Source organism: Littorina saxatilis, linkage group LG17 (assembly GCF_037325665.1).
Source record: "Littorina saxatilis isolate snail1 linkage group LG17, US_GU_Lsax_2.0, whole genome shotgun sequence".
Classification (NCBI taxonomy): domain Eukaryota; kingdom Metazoa; phylum Mollusca; class Gastropoda; order Littorinimorpha; family Littorinidae; genus Littorina; species Littorina saxatilis.
The window spans coordinates 46035442-46057640 of record NC_090261.1 but is presented as its reverse complement, the minus strand read 5'-3'; the positions used below and the strand labels follow the sequence as shown (position 1 = coordinate 46057640).

Below are 22199 nucleotides of genomic sequence, written 5' to 3'. Positions count from 1 at the left end.
CAATGAGCATGGGACACGAGAGAACCGATAGCTATTTTTACCAGGTGGCCTATTTCTGACGTAAACAGAGCCAAACGCCATTTTGTTACAGCTCGCCGATATATTCCACGTTCAGACTGCCATAAATCCGTGAAGCTGGATTCCACGTTTACCGCCAGGACATCTGCCAAGATGCGGTCGTTTGTGCTTTCGGGGATTAGTTTTGTAATGACTGGTGCAGTCATTGCAAATGCCTATTACCAGAAGAAACAGTTTTATCCTTCAGTCGTGTACATCACCAAATCCAACCCTAGTATGGCAGTAAGTCCAATTTTCGACGCAGTTTTCTGAATCAGTTAACTTTGTCACTGTTTAAAAAATTTTGAGCTTTTTCTCAAGACGTGTAGATCTACACTTTATTGATTTTCGCGTGACAACAGAGATTTTGTGTGTGTTAAAGTTGCACTATCAAATCAGTACAGATGACCACAGACCAGCGGCAGCCTATACAAAATTTGCTGCATAGGCTAGATAACAAAAATAAAAAAAGTTTCTGAATAAACTTGTGTACATGCATATTTATGGTTGCACTGAATACTTAACTATTTTGACACAGATACGATAAACAGATCATTAATTGATCACACACAGAAGTTGTAGAACATCAATGTTTAGGCGACACATTGGTCATCACTTATTCATTGATGCATTACAATTGTAAATCGGTAACCATTTTTTTAAAGGGCAGCTGTTGGGTTGTGGCTCTCAAAATCTGTTCATCAGAATGAGTTCTCATGTAACTGAAACTATACTTAAAAGTTACTTGGTGATTTTAACAGCTTGATAACACAATGTAGGCATGCTACAATGCCTTTAATCGAACAAAGTTTTCATTCTGGGCCGAGCCAATGCAGCCCGCTCAAAAAGTACTTCCCTTGGACGCGTGACGTCAGCCGAGGTATCGGCCGGGTTGAACGGCGCTCTCTTTATACCGTGTAGTGAGCGCAATCGGGTTGTCTAGTCAAGCCCTAAAGCATACTTCACGGCCGGGTAGGTGAAGAGAAACTTAGGATGGGGTGTCTTCTCCCAGGCCAAAATTTCGCAGTAAAAAACGGAGTTTATAAAGTGTCTTCCGTCCTCCTCCTGCTTTTTGACTCACATGCGAAGCAAAAGTGAGTCTATGTACTCACCCGAGTCGTCCGTCCGTCCGTCCGTCCGGAAAACTTTAACGTTGGATATTTCTTGAACACTATTCAGTCTATCAGTACCAAATTTGGCAAGATGGTGTATGATGACAAGGCCCCAAAAAACATACATAGCATCTTGACCTTGCGTCAAGGTCGCAGGGGCCATAAATGTTGTCTAAAAAACAGCTATTTTTCACATTTTTCCCATTTTCTCTGAAGTTTTTGAGATTCAATACCTCACCTATATATGATATATAGGGCAAAGTAAGCCCCATCTTTTGATACCAGTTTGGTTTACCTTGCTTCAAGGTCAAGGTCACAGGAGCTCTTCAAAGTTGGATTGTATACATATTTTGAAGTGACCTTGACCCTGAACTATGGAAGATAACTGTTTCAAACTTAAAAATTATGTGGGGCACATGTTATGCTTTCATCATGAGACACATTTGGTCACATATGATCAAGGTCAAGGTCACTTTGACCCTTATGAAATGTGACCAAAATAAGGTAGTGAACCACTAAAAGTGACCATATCTCATGGTAGAAAGAGCCAATAAGCACCATTGTACTTCCTATGTCTTGAATTAACAGCTTTGTGTTGCATGACCTTGGATGACCTTGACCTTGGGTCAAGGTCACTTGTATTTTGGTAGGAAAAATGTGTAAAGCAGTTCTTAGTGTATGATGTCATTGCTAGGTTTAGGTCAAGCATGTGAGTCGTATGGGCTTTGCCCTTCTTGTGTTCAGGTGTTCCCACTTGAACCCTGTTTTTGTTCAACTTATTGGCATATAATGTCACGCGTCGAGGGACACAAACACACACATGCACCCACAAACACACTCACACACAGACACACACATGCACCCACAAACACAAACACACACACACACCACACACACACGTGTAATCACACACATACACAAACACACACACACACACATACGTGTTATCACACACACACATACGTGTTATCACACACACACACACACACACATACGTGTTCACACACACCCACACACACACACACACACACACACGATAACCATCACAATCACAGTTTGACAAATTCATCTTTGATTTTTTTTTGCGGCCGAACCCCCCTCCCCCATTTTCCACACTAGATCCACTGTTTCATCTTTGTCTTCGTCTCTCTTCCCTTTATCTTATCTCGTCTACCTACTTGAGTGAGTAACTGAAGAGGTATTGTCATTATCTCTTTCCTAGATTTTCCCACCGACAGAGTTGGTTTTTGTCTTGAATTCAGTACCTCACACGTACACGGTAATTGGCGTGACACCTCAAGCGGACCTTCTTCAGTGTAAAGTGTCTGCTGACCATGGACACGAGGGTCTGTGGTTGAGCAAATTTATGGTTTAAACGGGTGGACTGGGGGAGTAGCAATAGCATGTGAACCACTTTAGAAATAACTTGTGAAGGTTGCTGTTGGTCAGATCAAAGAAGAGAAGATGGGAACATGGTTCCTGAGAAGATACCACCACCCTAATACTTTACTTTGTGCAAGAATCAATCACGCGTACAGCATTACAAATGCCCAGCTGTAGTCTACATTGTACTGTAAACTTCGCAGCGGCCTTATCGTGTTCCTCGGATGACGTCACTGCCAGGCTAACGCTGCGGCGTCTCTTGTGCTGACAGAGTTGTCGGTCGCGGATTTTGAGTCGTTTCGGCCTGCCAACTGCTTCGTTTTCTTTCGGATTGTGAGAACTAGCAGAAAGTTTCACTCATTTTCATGGTTTCAAACTAATGATAAAAGTATCTTCTTCTGGACCAAATCAACAGTCTTTAGTTGAATCAACTCGGAAAACTCATAAACGCGTGTTTGCACGCGACTCCGCGCATTTTTGAGGCCAGGCAACCCGACAGCTGCGCTTTAAGTCAGTAAAATGACCCGTTAAATGTTGATGGATCCAGGATGTGTTGATCACTGTCAAGTCCTATACTAAATGAAACTAAGCAGCGCTGAAAGTCCACAAAATGATGCACTGGCTTTTGGCTAGTATTTCTCATAATTTACTAGCCAGAGAGCAAATTGTACTCGCCAAACCAACCATTTGTTTCAGCAACTTTACTCGCATTTGGCGAGTAGATTAACAATTCCACTCGCCATTTACATGTTTCTACTTGCCATTTTGCAATGAATTGGTCATATATCGTCACTGTAATTAAAGGCACACTCAGCCTCCCGTAAACCATCAGTTTCTGGTCACAGACACTGTCAGGCTTTTACACACAGTACAAACACCCTTTCGTTTAAACACTCATCGCTTTAGAACATCCTAGGTCAGTAGGTGCCCTCCGTAAAGAATTAATTTTTGCGTGGCCAGCCGGATTTACCATTAATTACCACAATCGACGCCTCCTTTTGGCACTAGACCTAACTTTTAAAATCTAAATTATAAATTGACAGCTTGTTACACAAACATTCTTAAATCATAAAAGAATTATTTTTTCATCAAGGCAAGATAGGACAATTCAAAGTTTTGAAAGTTTGAAAAAAGGGAGCCTTCTTTGAAGCCAACCGCCGCCGACAAGTTTGTGTGACTCGCAGCCATTTGTTGGATTTCATATTCAGAGGTACACAATAACGTGCTATTTCAAATACAGCGAGTCGCATTGAAATCACAAACTGATGACTAATTTGTGAAAAAAAAGGAAAGTCGATCACACGGGTCCACGGTGGCTCAGGGGTTAGATAAGGCCTAAAAAAAAAATAGGTGTGGTTACGGTAACCCGACCTACCCTATTTTTAGGGGCCGACCCTATAACTTTTCATTACATTTGTCAAAAAACAAACAAGAAAACGAGTGCGTAAAACGCAATGAAAGCGAAAGCGCATGAGTCGCACACTTATTTCCCTGTCAAGTAGGTTTAATTTGTACACATTAGAAAAAAAAGTGATTGCCTACCTTCCTACCCTATTTTTTTTTTGCTATGTTACCGTAACCACACCTATTTTTGGGGGGGGCCTAAACCATGAAAACTGGTGTGTGGTTTACGCAATCTAAATAGCCATTCAAACTAACTGTGTCTTTTAATGCTATTAAATGCTATTGCAAGTGTGTTTAATAAGGTTAGAACTTCTTTTTTCATGAGAAGGTATAAATCGTTCTGTAAACCTTTTGAATTTGAGGCAGACTGGGGCTTTAATTTACAAACCTTGTATCTTAATTTTTGCTGTTTTGAAAAAAAAAACTTTTTTGAAATTTCACGGCATCAAACATAATTTCAATTCATGGGTTGATATTTTCTTTAGAACAGTGCAATAGCAGTCTAAATGTGTGTTAATGTCAATTCTTCAATATTCGATACAACTGAGAAAATATTGAGGGAAAAGCAAATAGTACAAATATTCTTCTTCTTTTTTTTCAGGTAATTTATATACAAGCATTTGTCTTTGTTATCCTGATGGGAAAACTGCTCAGAAAGATCTTCTTTGGCCAGCTCAGAGCTGCAGAAATGGAGGTGAGTAACTATCAGGCCTCAAAAAGTTTGGTCCAGGAATCATCTGTTGGCTGTCACCCCTCTTTGAGGGAAAGCTACTCAGTCTCAGCTCTTTCTTGTTGTTAGACGGGATGAAACATTTTTTTAACTTTATTTTTACCGAGACTGCTGCAGTTTCTGATGGAATCTGGGGGGGGGGGGGGGGGGGGGGGGGTGGTATGAGAGGATTGGGCACTGACTCTTTATTGTTCAAAAGTCTGTGTCACTGTCAGATGTTATTCACTAAACCAGTACATGTAAAAGTGATGATATTTGGTGTTTTTTTAACAGTGGTTCTGTGTCACGGTTTGTGAAGGAAAAACTACGGCTTCCAGGTGTCAGTGTACTATGTCATAATTAACATTGAGGTAATTAGTTAACGTATACCCACAGTTATTTTGTTGGTAGAAAAGATGGTAAGAGCAGAAAAGAAAACTTCACTGGAGTATTGTTCACTTCTGCCATGTTGTGTTAATTGACGTTTTCCTTTTGTTTTGCAGCATCTGATAGAGAGATCGTGGTACGCAGTAACAGAGACTTGCCTGGCGTTCACTGTGTTCAGAGATGACTTCAGTCCTCGCTTTGTGGCACTCTTTACACTCCTCCTCTTCCTCAAGTGCTTTCACTGGCTGGCAGAAGACAGAGTCGATTTTGTAAGCTGCTTGTGTTTTACTCACAGTTTTGTTTTGCAACAGAGTGGAACTCCCCTTTAGTTTTTGAACCATAAAAAAATCCACATTAAAACTGCATGGGTCTTAAAATAGATGGAGTCCAGAATGAAAGTAAAGTTATAGACTCTATGAATAGAAAATCTGAAAAAAGTAAGGTCTTGAGAGGGGGGAAGTCTTAAATCTCCGGCTATTTATATTGGGAGGTTCCAATGAGCTCGCATGAAGTGATGAACATAACTAGTTTGACACGTTATAGTGAAAAAAAATATCTGATGAAAAAATGCAGAACTTAGCGGATTTGATCAACCCCAAAATGCTACAATGAAGAATGTTTCATAGATTGCAAGTAGACATTGATCTACATACATATTTATTGGAAATAGCTACTTTTCAAGTGTAGTAATTGAGTATAACTGTTTTAATTAGAATAATAGAAATAAAGCCTGTGGCCTACAGTGTTATGTATTACTCTTAGTCTTCAGTCATTTACAGATACTTTTTTGATCTGATGCATCAGTCTGACCCCTGGCCTGTCGTCCATCAGATATTTTTAACACATAGGTGTAATGACAAAACAATGCTTTTGTAGCCAGGAAATTTGGACCTATACATATTTTCAATCTTGGTCCAACTGACGTATTGTCCTCATTCATCATTTTTCTGTAACATGTAGAAAGTGCACTGTCCATGAAGTTACTAATCAGCATTTTATACTGTGATTTGCAGATGGAAAGAAGCCCAGTGATTTCTTTTCTCTTCCACGTGCGAGTGATGTGTGAGTAAATAATTTATCTTTTATTTATGTACTTACTGAACTAACTTGCACTTTGTTTTGGTGTGTGTATGTATTATATCTGTGTGTTTATATATATATATATATATATATATATATATATATATTTATATATATCTATATCTATATATATATACGACTTGTGTCTGTGTGTCTGTGTATCTGTGTATTTGTGTATTTGTGTATTCGCCATGCACGGCCAAAGTTCTCGATGGATCTGCTTCAAATTTGGTGGGCTTATTCAGAGAGACCCCGGACACAACCTCATCGATGAGATATTTCAACACGTGCTCTCAGCGCGCAGCGCTGAACCGATTTTGGTTCCACCTCAGCTATTTTGGTTCCACCTCAGCTACCTGGGCCCCCATACCGACACACCATAGCCGCTACACCACATCACAACGCCAAAGTTCTCGGTGGATCTTTTTCAAATTTGGACACCGTATTCAGCTACACCCCGGACACAATATCATCGATGAGATATTTCAACACGTGCTCTCAGCGCGCAGCGCTGAACTGATTTTGGTTTTTGTGTTCATTTCACCATTATAAGTAACTCTTCCTTATCTTCTCCAGTGTTTGGCGTTTATCTCCCTTCCTTCGTGTGGCTTTCCCGTTTGTAAGTTACTATTACTATTTTTAGAATGTCACTGCGCTGTCCACTGCGCTGTCCACAACGCTTCCCTTGCACCCGTAAGTTGTTCTTACTGTCAAAGTGAAAAGGTCGAATCAATTTATAGCCACGCGAAAAATACACTCTCACCTATCTCTATATATTTATAGATATAGATATACATATTTATATATACGGCTTCTCTGTGTGTGTGTTTGTGTGTGTGTGTGTGGGCAAAAACCTGTGGATTGTAGAGTTCTGTTTGTGATGGGGTCTAGCGGCTTTTGTCTGTCTGTATGTTCTGGCATTTGAGAAGCCACAACAGATAATATAGGGCTAAGAAATAAGCTCTAAAATTCTCAATCCCGTTTGACAGGACTTCGCCTGCAGAGGTGATTGTGATGAACCGCCACGCTGTCTGTCTCTGTCTCGCGATTCACCCCGGCGAAGCCGGGTATTCCTCTAGTATATATATATATATACCTCCTCGGTCACCCTTGAGGAGGGTCTGATGCTCCCAATAGGCTGTCTGTGAAGGGATACTTTTTATATTTAGTCAAGTTTTGACTAAATATTTTAACATCGAGGGGGAATCGAAACGAGGGTCGTGGTGTATGTGCATGTGTCTGTCTGTCCGTCTGTCTGTGTGTGTGTGTAGAGCGATTCAGACTAAACTACTGGACCGATCTTTATGAAATTTGACATGAGAGTTCCTGGGTATGAAATCCCCGAACGTTTTTTTCATTTTTTTGATAAATGTCTTTGATGACGTCATATCCGGCTTTTCGTGAAAGTTGAGGCGGCACTGTCACGCCCTCATTTTTCAACCAAATTGGTTGAAATTTTGGTCAAGTAATCTTCGACGAAGCCCGGACTTCGGTATTGCATTTCAGCTTGGTGGCTTAAAAATTAATTAATGACTTTGGTCATTAAAAATCTGAAAATTGTAAAAAAAAATAAAAATTTATAAAACGATCCAAATTTACGTTTATCTTATTCTCCATCATTTGCTGATTCCAAAAACATATAAATATGTTATATTCGGATTAAAAACAAGCTCTGAAAATTAAATATATAAAAATTATTATCAATTTTTTTTTTTCGAAATCAATTTAAAAACACTTTCATCTTATTCCTTGTTGGTTCCTGATTCCGAAAACATATAGATATAATATGTTTGGATTAAAAACACGCTCAGAAAGTTAAAACGAAGAGAGGTACAGAAAAGCGTGCTATCCTTCTCAGCGCAACGAATACCCCGCTCTTCTTGTCAATTCCACGGGCACTGCCTTTGCCACGGGCGGTGGAGTGACGATGCTACGAGTATACGGTCTTGCTGCGTTGCGTTGCGTTCAGTTTCATTCTGTGAGTTCGACAGCTACTTGACTAAATATTGTATTTTCGCTTTACGCGACTTGTTTTCTCTCTTTTTCTCTGCTAAGAGATTTTAACAAATCTCGGAAGAAAGTCTCTGCTGACTTTCAATTGTTTCTTTCACAATTTCTGATGTTTTATAATGTGGTCACCGTGAAAGTTGCATCGCCTTTAAAGCGATCCAATTGAACAAGTCTTGCAGAAAACTTCTTCTTTACCAAGTCCTGTGTTGAACAGCAGTGAAAAGTTGACCGCTTTTCCTGTTTAACCTTTTCACAATTAGATCTAACTTGTTCGCGTATCCATTTCTGGATCTGCAGGCTGGTACAGAGTTATCTCCCTTTAGGCTTTTTCAAATTTCCCTTGTTTTAACCTAATTTCTTGGTTAAAACTTGTCTAAATTTCTAAATTCTTTCTTAATAAATATCAATTTCACACTTTGGCCTTAAATCAAAGTGTTTCCCTTCACAGATATCCCCTTGGGGTTGTCAGATGAGAGTAGTCTCCCATGCCAACAGAAGCTACCATTCAGAGAGTAGTTTGCTTCTTAGTTGGATAGCATGGGTTGACAACTCTTGCCATTAGTACCACTTGTCCACTGATGAGTCACAATAGTGTCGAAACACCTGTCTGGTCTAGGTACGAAAACAATAGTCCTCCTCAGGACTAGATTTCCTAGTGATTCGTCCCCCACAAAGGGAGTTTGCATTGTAAATTTTGGTCCGCCTTGAGGAGGGTCTGATGCTCCCAATAGGCTGTCTGTGAAGGGATACTTTGACGGGCGTGGTGGTAAGACGTCGGCCTCCTGATCGGGAGGTCGTGAGTTCGAATCCCGGTCGCTGCCGCCTGGTGGGTTCAGAGTGGAGATTTTTCCGATCTCCCATGTCAACTTATGTGCAGACCTGCTAGTGTCTTAACCCCCTTCGTGTGTACACGCAAGCACAAGACCAAGTGCGCACGGAAAAGATCCTGTAATCCATGTCAGAAGTCGGTGGGTTATAGAAACACGAAGATACCCAGCATACCTCCCCCGAAATCGGCGTATGCTGCCTGAATGGCGGGGTAAAAACGGTCATACACGTACAACTCCACTTGAGTGAACGTGGGAGTCTAAGCCCATGAACGAAGAAGAAGAAGAAGAAGGGATACTTTTTCTCTCTCCTTTTCTCTGCTAAGAGATTTTAACAAATCTCGGAAGAAAGTCTCTGCTGACTTTCAATTGTTTCTTTCACAATTTCTGATGTTTTATATATATATATAGATATAGATAAATATGTCTTTATACTTGTGTGTTCAATCCTAGTTGGATTTTATTAGTCATGCACAGCATTAGATTTCAGATCATTGTATTAATGTATAGCTGCCATTGTTATTCTTTCTGAGGGTGCTTTTATTTGACTTCTTGCAGCATTGTTGGCCTTCCTGGCTTCACTCGACATGTATTTTGTGAACTACGCCTACTACTCCACTCTGCTGAAAGGACCGACCGTGCAGCTCGTCTTTGGCTTTGAGGTCAGTTCAATTAGGTTCTGAGATCTGTCAGTGTTCTATAGGCTCTAGATGAGTTCTTCTGCATTTGTTGATATCTAGACAAGTTACATAAAGGAATTGTTAGAACTAATTTCTTTTCTTTCAAATTAATGTTGGTTTTTATTTTATTTGTTTCATTTTCATTAATTTATCATCCCATTGCTTGGAAATTTGAGTTGAAACAGTTAAAGCTGCTGTGGAGTCTACTTGTTCAAAAACTTCTCACATTCATGAAATAAACTCTTACATATAATACAGTTTTACCTGAAAATCGAATTTAAGGATATCTTTTCTGCTCTCTCACACTCTGAGTCTGTTTCTCTCTCCTCCAAAAAATGTTTTATGTTTTGATACACTATGGTATGCCCTGTTGCAGATCAGACTCAATGTTACAGTGAAGTGTGTTATATGTTGCAGTATGCCATCTTGATGACGGTGGTGGTCATGACGTTCATCAAGTACATCTTACACACAATAGACATGCAGAACGAAAACCCCTGGGACAACAAAGCAGTCTACATTCTCTATACTGAACTTGTCGTGGGTAAGTTGGATTGACAGATATAGCTGTCGGAAGATAGTGCCAGTGTTGTTCCCAGACTCAGAGGCCAATAGGTCAGTTGGACCTGGATTGAAAATAAGTGTATGTCCAAATCATCTGGCTACCAAAAAAAATTGTTCGGTCAGAAGAGCTCCTACGTGTCAAAACTATTGAATGGTCGATCAGCTAGGGGGCAGATTAATAAAAGTAAGCATCAGTGGCCGAGGCTTGTGAACAATATTGATTGTATAGATATCTTTAGTGCCTAAGGGTATTCAGTCCATTTCTATTTATCTGAATGTAAAGATGACAGTACTGTACAGATGAAAGAGGAAATAACACACTGTTCAATGGTTGCTACTGCCTTAGGCACCCAACCCAGTAAGTAAACTGTTCTTGAACTGTGAATGAAGTATAAAAGTACAAGGCATTTATTTGAAGCATTTTCTCGGCCAAACCCGTCTAATAAATTGATTTTTTTTAAATAACTGGTGTGCTCATCTTATATTAGATGTGTTCTCAATATCAGAAACACCTCCTGTTGTATTCTCTCTCAGTCTCTGACACAAACATTTGCACAGCGATGCACAAACACTGAAACAGGTGCACATGCAAAATCCATTTGTTAGGATACTAATCACAGTATCACAATTAAGTTCTAATTTCATGTGTAATTTTATACAGTGGTACCTATGATGATAGGACAACCTTGGGACCAAACAAAAATGTCCCGACACTGCAGGTGTCATGTTAGTAGACAAAAAACAACAACGAAAGGTGTCCTTATTTGAGAGGTGTCCTCTGATAAAAAGGGCCTCTGAGAGGTGTCCTCTGATCAAAGCGGCCTCACATCCCAGGTACCACTGTGCATTGCATGCAGCATGTTTTGGTGGTGAAAACTCCAAGGTTAGAGTGTGTGTTGATGTCTCTGCTCTCTCGCTGTGCAGGTCTGACTCGTGTGGTACTGTACTTCTGCTTCATGGCCATCATGATCAAGGTGCACACCTTCCCGCTCTTCGCCATCAGGCCCATGTATCTCGCCATCAGGTAACATCCATGTTCTGTCTGTCTTACACACTGTTTGGTGACGTTTTCTAACCTGTGTTGTTGCTCTTGTTTGTTGGTTTTGGTTGGTACCTCTCTGCTGTTTGTTGATTTTCATGCACAAGAGGGAACTTGCAGTGCAGATGTATTGTTATTTTATAAATTTTTAGGATCCATCTCGGTCAGGAGTAAAGATGTGCAGGTCATCATTTTAAACACCGTGTGTATATATATGTGTTACAACTGACAGATCAACTTGTTTAAAATATTTATATATATATATATATATATATATATATATATATATATATATATATATAAATAGAATAAAAGCAGTGGAGTGATTTTAAAATGTGTTCATCAGTGAATTTGTGGATTTTAATTTTGTTGGCTTTTTTTTTTTTCTTCTGGTGTGCAGTATTGTTTTGTGCAAAAAGGTTTATGGGTTTTCTATGATCTTGCAGGTCCTTCAAGAAGGCACTTCATGATGTCATCATGTCTCGCAGAGCCATTCGAAACATGAATACATTGTAAGTATGGTTGAACTAAAACACAAATACTACAGTTGAATGTTTGTGTTGAAGAAAGAAAGGTATAAATGAGTGAGTTGTGTGGAGTGTTTCAGTATGCATTGATGCAGTTTAAAGGCACAGTAAGTCTCCCATAAACCATCACTGAGCTCCCCGAGCCTCTACATACAGTACAAGCATACTTCCATTTGAACGCTCACCGAACGGGAACATCCTGGCTGCTTTCTGTCGAGAGCAAGACATTTTCAAAGAATTTATTTTCGTGGACTATCCAAACGAACAATCGGGCGCCTCGTTTTGGTGCTGGACCTAACTTTTAAAATCCAAATAATAAATTGACAGCTTGTTACACAAACATTCTTAAATCATAAAAGAATTCTTTTTTCATCAAGACAAGATCAATACAATTCGAAGTTTTGAAAGTTTGAAAAAAGAAAAGCCCGGAAACGTGTCACGCAAAACGTCCTTCTCGGAGCAGACGACGGTTCTGCATAGCGCCAGTTCCTCTGAATGGTCAAGCGCCACCGCTCTAGTTTGTGTGACTCGCAGCCGTTTGTTGCGTTTTAGATTCAGAGGTACACAATAACATGCTATTGCAGATAAGCTTACAGCAAGTCGCATTGAAATCACAAACTGACGACTAAATTGTGAAGAAAAGGAAACTGGATCACACGGGTTCACGATGGCTCAGGGGTAAGATAAACCATGCTAAAATAAATTCTTTGAAAATTGCTCGCTCTTTACGGAGGGCACCTAGGATGTTCTCAAGCGGTGAGTGTTTAAATGAAAGGGTGTTTTTACTGTGTGTAAAAGCCTGACAGTGTCTGTGATGGTTTACCGGAGGCTGACTGTGCCTTTAAGGCGAGATCTATTACACAGAAATATGTTTGCAATTTTCTCAGGACAGCACATGATTTTGTCAAGTGTTTTTAAGCTTTTTGTGGTACAAGTAACATCACATTTTAAACAGAATTTACTAATACTCAATAGAAAATGTTCTAAATGCTCTTTACATTTTCTGCCTCTTTGATTTAGCCTGACTTTTGCCTGTATCAGGTATCCAAATGCAACAGAAGAAGAACTGGCTGCAGGGGATAACGTGTGCATCATCTGTCGTGAGGACATGACAACAGCCTGCAAGAAACTTCCATGCAACCACATCTTCCATTCCAGCTGTCTGCGCTCCTGGTTCCAGCGCCAGCAGACCTGTCCCACCTGCCGTCTCGATGTTCTGCGAATGCCAAGGGCCACCACCCCCCAGACTCCAGTGGCAGGCGCTGAAAACGCCGCTCAACAACAGCAGCAGCAGTTCTTCCAGAACAGTGAGTCTAACAAGTTTGTTTTTCAGGGAATTTGACTGAATAGACAATTTTCGGAAATAACTGTTAGGATTTGCAAACGTTGTAGAAGAGTTGCGTCCCTTACAGGAAACACTCCCCTTACTTTGGACAAACAGGAAACACAGGCTCAACCAGTTTAAACCAACAATCGCAGGGAATAACTAACTCTGATGTGTATTTAATGCAATGTCAAATCGATATGATGCCCTTTTCTTTTGAAAATCTGCACATCAGAGCCAAAATTCACTTGATAGCTTGCAGCGATTGCTAAGCATGAGTGTCAATTTGTTCTTCTGTTCACAGATGGTTATAGCCAGTGCTATTCAGTTTTGCTGTTTGAGTCAACTTATCTGTCAGAATTGCTGACAGTAATCCTCATGCTTATAACATCATGCAGTTTTAATGAAACACAGACACATAAATCAGAGACTTAATTTGACGTGCCTGATACTGAGGGTAATCTTGGTTTCAGCCCGTAAATGTAGTTCTTATTTAACCTGTGTTCTCAGCTCACATTGCAGCATATCTTTGTTCATGCTGCACCCACTGCTGACTGCAATTTGAATTATGTATCCAAACTGTCTCATTGTGATTCAAGCATGGAAGTTTTCTCTGTTGCAGTGCAAGGTTTTGGAGGTTTCCCTTATGCGTGGCCCCAAAACCAGGCAGCCCAGGCCAACGGACAACCCCCCCAGCAGGCTCCGCAGGGTGAGTGTCATGAGGATTATTGTTCACATTTCACTTCATTTTGAAATGAAGTTTAATTTGAAGCTACTGACATTCAGTAGTGAAAATGAAATACATGTACTTAGAATAAATCGGGCAGCCAAATCATTTTTTTCTCAGCAGTCATCATAGCAGAAGGAACAATGCGTTAATGAATGTTATACAGGTACATGCATGTACACCACACACATACACAAACACACACACACGCACACACACACACACACTTTGTGCAGACATTCGCACAGAGAATGAAATAAAATACATTTATCTCACTATGTAATGCATGTTTCAAAGACAGTTCTGGACAAACACTGTTTTCCAAGTTAACATCCCCCTGTACATAGTTTAGAAAGAAAAAGTTATGATTATTTTTGGCATTTCTTATTATAGAGAACGCACAACCAGGCACAACAGGGGCTTCAACTAACACCACTGCTACACCCTCGGCTCCTGCAGCTTCTGGCACAACACCGCCCCCTCCTCCATTCTTCCCCTCCATGCCGTTCTTCATGCCACAGTCTATGCCATTCTGTGAGTGGTGCATAGAAATTCATTGTCTTTTATTGTGTAATTGCTTATGGTTATTGGGTGTAGAAGGGGCTCTGTGTGTGTTTGTGTATGACTGCCAGAGTTAAAAATAACCTTAAACATGGTGGTTTACTGTATTCAGCTCTGTGTGTTTGTATGAGTGTATGTGTGCACGGGTAAGAGAGAGAGGATTGTGTTCAGCAACTTTTACGTCTTGGTGTAAAGAATTACCAGATTGTTGTATTTGTGCAAATAGAATGTGCTGTGCAATTTATGCTTCAGCTAGGGATGTTTTCCCACTCTAAACAGTTAGCTTTTGGTTTTGATCTTCTTTACATCCCCTGTAAATAGGGGGGGGGGGGGGGGGGGGGTAGGTTTTAGTGTTTGTTTGCCTGTCCTTCTGTCAGCACTCAGATATCTTTTGTCTATGGGCTGATTGAGCTGAAATTTGGTGTGCAGCTTGGAAGTGGGGGACACAGGGTCGTAACCGAAAAATAGGTTCCTTCCATTAAAAGAAGAGAAGATACGCCCGCGACACTTCCTAGTACATATATCTATTGTGTATGTTATGCGCAAGTTATCACAGATGTAAGTAAGTTCAGTATCCTTGTTTTCATGCAAGAACTGCCCCCTGAATACTCTACACCCAGGCTTTGAGTGTAATCATAACTATTTTCACAGCTTTTTTCCCCACTATCTTCCAGAGAGAGAGAGAGAGAGCGAGTTAGAAAAGAGAAGAGAATGAGGGGTGTCCTGACGCATAATAGTCATCTCTTGTTGTTTTTGGGTGGGTTTTTGTTGTTTTTGGGTGGGTTTTTGTTGTTTTTGGGTGGGTTTTTGTTGTTGTGTCTTTCCTTTCAGTATAACGTTATTATTCCTATTATTATGTTTCCTCTTGCAGATGGTTTTCCACCACCCCCTTCCAACCTGAGTGGACTAAGCGAGGAAGAGTTGCGGGGTATGGAAGGAAACGAGCGGGGAAACGTGGAAGCTCGAATCCAGTGGTTACGAGACATTCAGGCTCTGCTTGATGGTGCTATGGTGCTTATCGGCCAGTACAATCAAGTGGCGTCTAGCATGGGGTGAGATACTCATTATCTGTGATATAAAAGAGGAAGAGAGAGAAAAAAAGTGTGTGTAGGTTTGTTTTATACATTTTTGTCTCTCCCACCACTGCCTTTATCCGTTTGTAGCCCTGGCTTCCCCCTTTTACGTTTCTGTCTGCTCTTACCTACCATCTGGCCTTGCATTGCCAAAAAGGCTTTAGTCTAGTGTTTGTGTAGGGCGGGGGTGCACAGTTGTCTTTTTGTTTTGTCTCACTCTCACTACTTTTTCACGTATGTTGCTTATTGATGTATATTTTCCCATGTTTTGTAAGGCATCATTTATTGTGAATTGTAATTATTTGTATGTTATCTCCCCTGCCCCCCTCCCCATAAGCCATTGTAAAGCGTTTCGAGTTGTGGAGAAGCGCTATATAAATGTTCTATTATTATTATTATTATTAATATTATTATTATTATATGACTGTATATTTCTATATCTTTTTGCCTTTCTCCCCTCACCACCTTTTTTTGTAGCTGTCTGCTCTCCACTTATTTCTCTTCTCTGCCTTCCCCCTGCAAACCCCCCCTCCCCCTCCCCTCCCCTCCCCCAGCTTCCTTTCAAGTTGTGTCTGCTCCAGTCTGTCGCTACTCTGGATGTTAAAAGTAACATAAGTAGCAATCACAGTAACGAAAACAACACGCACACCCAAAACAGATTCTGTTTTGATTTTTGTATGGAAATGAAAATGTTCCGTCTGTGTCTCTTTCAGCATGTCTGGCATTCAGACATCTCAGCAGTCATCAGCACCACCGCCATCAGCAGCAGCAGCAACAACGACAACAACTACAGCAGCATCTCCAACGTGGCAAGTCAAACCAGAAGATAGTGGTGCCAAACAGAAGAAAAGTAAAGCGGATTCTCAGGCCGGTGACATGGCAAAAAGTAATTCTCCATCTTCGTCTGCTGCTGCTAATGGCACCAACACAGAAGAAAAATTAGGTAAAATTGATTGAATTGGCAGTCTATTGTGTTGCTTTGTTGAATGTTGAATGTTTTAACTGCATTTTTCTCATGTTGCATGTGCATCTTTTCCAATTTTCTTCAGTGGTTGGGTTGATTTTGATCTGCTGGGTACAGTGATACGATTTTGATATGATTTAAAATGGTTATGACTATCTGAAGAAAAGCTGGGGGAAAATACCTTCAGCAAAAAAAGAAACAACAAGAGGCGAAGCCTTCAAGGCTCACGTAAGAAATCGACAAACAGTAACACAAACTCGATCACTCCGTCACACATACACACACACAGTAAGCATAGGTGACACGGTGCAAGAGTGCGAGACACTAGATCTAGATCTGTCTGTCTGTAGCCTACTTACGGGGACACGACTGCCAGATGGCCAGATCGACACTGCGCTTTCGACAGCGCTTCCTCGCGCAGACACTGGAAACACACTGTGCAGATTAACCTGTAGGAAATCTCCTTTGGTATCTTCTTTATCTTTTTTTCTGGAGCTACGAAACCAAACAATGTGAAATCGTCTTCTCCGAATCGGCGAACTGCAGCTCGGTGATAACTATATCTATACCACAATCCTTCACGCAATCTGACCTAACCTTGACCCCTGACCTGGTCTACATACCACACATGACACAAACCAGTCAGCTGTTTTTACCCCCCCAAAACCCCCCACCACCCGTTTTCTTTGGATACACACTTTAACTACATACGTGCCGACAAAATGTTGATCATTGCTTCAATACTTTGAAGCTGTTGCTTGAATAATAACCAGGTAAAATTAGTATTTCGGTGTTCAGTCAAATGTTAAAGTTTCTACCACAGACATACATACATACGCACGCACGCACAGACAGACAAAAGTTAGCATCGCATAGGCTACACTTATGTGAGCCAAAAATGTTGAAGATGTACAGTGCGCAAAGAAACAAAAATGTTCCTCTTCAGTCACAGATTACTGCTCACTTCCTCAGCAGATTTCTCTGGGCTAGAGGGCGCCACAGGCTATACGCCACCTCAGGAAGTTCCTGCATGGGAAGACCCACGGGAGGAAGAACACGAAGATGAACTGCACGAGGTCAGGCGCCGACGACTCCAGCGTTTCTCGCAAGATGGTCACCCAGCAAACGCAGATAACATTGACCTGGACTGATTCACAAAGGCTCAATTGTGTGAGAGTGTGTGTGCGTGTGTGTGTGAGAGAGTGTTTGCTGTTCCAAGCTGTATCTGGGTGTGGGGTTTTGATTCAGGGTGCTGTGTGAATGGATGGAAGAATGTCGAACAGCACAGTTTCACTGGGGCTCCTGGGATGAAATCCTGTGTAGATCATAACTATGCTATGTAAAACTCTTTGTCATTCACGTTTTGTCACAGTGCCTGATAATGTGTCCCATGAATGTGCATAGTGTGGAAGCTTCTTTTTCTTTCTGTTTTTGACTTTGTGTTGCAGTGAGGGTCTTGACCTTTTCTCGTCCTTCTGTTTTGTGTTTTGTTGTTGTTGAAACACTCACTTACATTGACAGGGTGAAGCAACGTGTTTATGTTCAGTTATCTGTTGCTGTTTTGTCTGTAAAGTGTCTGTAGCTTGCTTGACTTTCTGTTTTAAAAGCAGTATTAGGCTGGAAAAGGGTGCACATAAAATACAGCTCAAGTTGCACCTTACAGCTCGCATACTAGAACATGTATTGAATCTAGGCTAGCCAGTATTAGTATAACTTTAGCGGCACCATGTAACAGGCATGGGAATTGTCCGCCGAACGGCGGATTTCCGCCGAACGGCGGATTTCCGCCGAAATTTTTTTTTGTTCCGCCGAAAATGCAAAAGTGTCCGCCGAAAAAATAAAGGGGGGGGGGGGGGGGGGAGGCACACAAAAAAAGCACCGGTTACTTTGGCCTTTGCGCAAAAGCCCGCGAAAACTTTCCGTACTTTGTTCACGCACTGCTACCGCCCGCCTCAGTTATTGAACTTTTATGTTTGAAAGTAAACCAGATTGCACAGATTGTGTTACAAGTTACATTTTCCTGTTTGTCTCAACAGATCAATTTTTTTACAAATTTAAACCATATTATACATGTATATATTTTTTTTCTTCAAAAAAGCAAAAATTCGTACATTTTTGTACTAAAAACTCTGATTCTAAAAACAGAATTTAATGGCAAACTTGGAGCTCAGATGACACCAGATGTCACCATCTGGGTTCTTTGGAGAAAAAATTTTTCCGGGGGGACATGCCCCCGGAGCCCCCTAGTAAGGCTAGGCGCTTCACGCCGTCGACTTGACGCTTTGCGTCTTCAGTTATAAATTTTCCGCCTTTTTTACAATTTTCAATTCCCATGCCTGATGTAAGTGTAGATAATCTTGAAGTAAGCCTGTATACATAACCTATTAACCCACATTTACTTTTTGGAACTTGCACTTTCATGAAGGACTTTGAGTATTGGTATGCTGAAGCTGTCAGAATGTTTCATTGTTATCTATTATATTATGATTAAACAGTGTACGGCTGTGTTCTGAGATTAGCTTCATTTTCCCCCGTTATAAGGCAGTCTTGCAGTCAATACATTTCCACTGATTGACATCCTTTTTGACTCACATGCGAAGCAAAAGTGAGTCTATGTACTCACCCGAGTCGTCCGTCCGTCCGTCCGTCCGTCCGTCCGTCCGGACGTCCGGACGTCCGTCCGGAAAACTTTAACGTTGGATATTTCTTGGACACTATTCAGTCTATCAGTACCAAATTTGGCAAGATGGTGTATGATGACAAGGCCCCAAAAAACATACATAGCATCTTGACCTTGCTTCAAGGTCAAGGTCGCAGGGGCCATACATGTTGTCTAAAAAACAGCTATTTTTCACATTTTTCCCATTTTCTCTGAAGTTTTTGAGATTGAATACCTCACCTACATATGATATATAGGGCAAAGTAAGCCCCATCTTTTAATACCAGTTTGGTTTACCTTGCTTCAAGGTCAAGGTCACAGGAGCTCTTCAAAGTTGGATTGTATACATATTTTGAAGTGACCTTGACCCTGAACTATGGAAGATAACTGTTTCAAACTTAAAAATTATGTGGGGCACATGTTATGCTTTCATCATGAGACACATTTGGTCACATATGATCAAGGTCAAGGTCACTTTGACCCTTATGAAATGTGACCAAAATAAGGTAGTGAACCACTAAAAGTGACCATATCTCATGGTAGAAAGAGCCAATAAGCACCATTGTACTTCCTATGTCTTGAATTAACAGCTTTGTGTTGCATGACCTTGGATGACCTTGACCGTGGGTCAAGGTCACATGTATTTTGGTAGGAAAAATGTGTAAAGCAGTTCTTAGTGTATGATGTCATTGCTAGGTTTAGTTACCCTAAAGGTCGAGGTCAAGCATGTGAGTCGTATGGGCTTTGCCCTTCTTGTTTTCATAGAACTGTATTTGGTTTGTAGTGTCCAGAAAAGTGTACGGTAAAATCTGTTTAAGGTTGATGATAGGTATTGTTGGTTAAATGTGTTGACTATGCGTGCAGATAACACCACTTACTTTTACCTTTTCCACCTATATTTGTGTACATCAAGAAATATTTAGTTCTAGATGCACATTGAACTTAACAATTTCTGAGATAAAAGTAAGCTTCTGTTTAAACCTGAAGTGTGTGTCTAAGCGTGAGTGTATCTGTGTTCTTGTTTGTCTGTTTACAAGATAGTGTATAAAAGATAGGATGCCTTCAAGGGTTTTGTGTCTCTGTTTTTGGAGTGAGAATATCAGGAATTTTTCCTTATCAGCATTTGTCGTTGCTGAAGATTTGTCAGCTTATTCAGCCAAACCTACCTGTCTGGAAACAACTGCCAAATACAACGGACTAAAGAAACAAGATTTTTCTTTGTACCATAGGAACTTTTCTTTCAAACGTGAATAGACTTGACTCAGGTTCATAACTTGTGCCAAGGTTTCACGTAACATGAAAAAAGTGTAGTTATGAATAATAGACAAATTCCGGAAATAACTCTGTCAGACTCTTTCACAACTCATACAAACCTGACAGAGTTATTTCCGAACATCATCTATTCTGTGGAGACAGACTTTAAGGTCTTCTTGGATTTTTGTTAGAGGTTTGGCTTCAAACAATAGCTTTGTATCTGGAGAAAATACGCTTGTAGATTTGCTTGCTTTTACACCATTCTGTTCTCTCCAGTTAATGTCATAAGAAGAGAGTAGCTGACATTGTACAATAAATGGTTTTGAATTATTTGTTGATATGTAATTTATCTGGTTGAACAGTTGATCATTGGAGCTGTAGGTTTCAGTGAGGTTTTCACTGTAGTTTTTGTTTTTATGTTCACCGAGCATTGGGGTTATACAAAAAAATACAATCCCACTCCTCACTTGGTGATGGCAATATTTTCCAACACACTTGCTTGTCTTGGTTCACTGAATTTCTTTACCACTAATTTTGTATGTTGGTTTCGAAGGTGATGTTTTACTATTAACATAAACCTTACTTTACCCTCCGTGTAGATTGAGCATCTTCAAGTTGGCTTGTCAATCATCTTTTGTTTTGTCTAGACAGCACAGGTGAAGGTTAACAGACTTGATGTCTTCACTTCAGTTTTGTTCCCCCACATGCATCTTGTGATACATTTTGGCAGTGCTTTTGTTTCTTGGGTTTTCATTTAAGATTGGTTGCCTTGTGCTCTTTAAGTGTTGATATTGTGGATTTTGATTTCTTTTATGTATTGAATGTGATTGAGTGTGTGCTGATGAGATCTTTACAAATCATTAATACATGTATATGCAGATACGTGTGTGTGCGTGCGTGTTGTTTGTTTGGTTTTAGTGGTTTCACTTTTGTTTAGTTTGCTTTGTTTTGTTCACTTGCCTTGCATAGCTGGTCATTCACACAGATAGACTATGCAACTCAAGGGCATTTTATTGTAACATTAACTTTCCCCTGGATTGGGTACATCATTTTTTTTTACATTTAGTCAAGTTTTGACTAAATGTTTTAACATAGAGGGGGAATCGTCAGCGGAAATCTAACCCGTGGTTCAGTAGCATCTCTGAGCAGTTTGGCAAACTAAAACGTGAACGTCGTCAGGCGGAGAGGTGCTGGCTTAAATCCAAACTCACTGTTCACAAAGAGATTTTTGAAACCATCAAACGCAAAGTAAATGACTTAGTTGAAGGCGCTAAAACTGCTTTCTTTTCTGCCCAGATTATAGGTAGTAGAACATGCAAAGAACTTTTTCAAAATTTCAATTCTCTGCTTGGAAAACAGACGGTTTCCAGCCTCCCTACCACCCATGACCCCAAGGACCTGCCAACTGTATTTTCTGACTACTTCACTGAGAAGATCGAAACCATCAGAAATAGCTTTCCTCCACCAGTGGCTTCGCCTCCGGCTACACAATTCTCTGGTTCTTTGTTGGATAGCTTCACTCCTGTATCTGAGCAGTTTGTTTTGAAGATTTTGAAGAACACAGTGGCAAAGTCTTGTGAGCTAGACCCCATCCCCACCAACTTGTTTTATGAAAACCTTGACCTTTTTCTTCCCATCATAACCAACATAATCAACTCTTCTCTCACTTCTGGCACTGTGCCAATGGACTTAAAAACTGCAGTAGTTAAACCTTTGATCAAGAAACCATCTCTGGATAAAAATCAGTTGAAAAACTATAGGCCTGTTTCCAACTTACCATTCATTTCTAAAATTCTGGAAAAAGTAGTGCTTAGTCAGCTTCTCTCCCACCTTGAAACCAACAACCTCTGCAACCCTC

The 22199-nt window shown here is 40.5% G+C and overlaps 1 protein-coding gene across 2 annotated transcripts; it reads left to right on the top strand.

The window, feature by feature from the left end:
• Positions 1–34: 34 nt before the first annotated feature.
• LOC138953453 (E3 ubiquitin-protein ligase synoviolin A-like) lies at positions 35–20671 on the top strand. 2 transcript variants are annotated; one of them, XM_070325273.1, is made up of 14 exons: positions 35–300; positions 4558–4650; positions 5169–5321; positions 6066–6114; positions 9528–9631; positions 10067–10193; positions 11138–11237; positions 11699–11764; positions 12821–13086; positions 13726–13812; positions 14224–14364; positions 15263–15443; positions 16178–16407; positions 17404–20671. In XM_070325273.1, exons 1-14 carry the CDS (start codon positions 172–174, stop codon positions 17577–17579), a joined length of 1902 nt encoding a protein of 633 aa, XP_070181374.1. In that variant the 5' UTR covers positions 35–171; the 3' UTR covers positions 17580–20671. The 2 variants fall into 2 exon arrangements, with proteins under 2 accessions (XP_070181374.1, XP_070181375.1); XM_070325274.1 differs by having other exon boundaries at positions 46–300; positions 17401–20671.
• Positions 20672–22199: the final 1528 nt, after the last annotated feature.

Coding starts and splice junctions, on each gene's coding strand:
- LOC138953453 (XM_070325274.1), top strand. CDS start 172: ATGCGGTCGTTTGTGCTTTCGGGGATTAGTTTTGTAATGACTGGTGCA. Junction 5,322..6,065: donor CAGAAGACAGAGTCGATTTT/GTAAGCTGCTTG, acceptor TGTGATTTGCAG/ATGGAAAGAAGCCCAGTGAT. Junction 9,632..10,066: donor AGCTCGTCTTTGGCTTTGAG/GTCAGTTCAATT, acceptor TATATGTTGCAG/TATGCCATCTTGATGACGGT.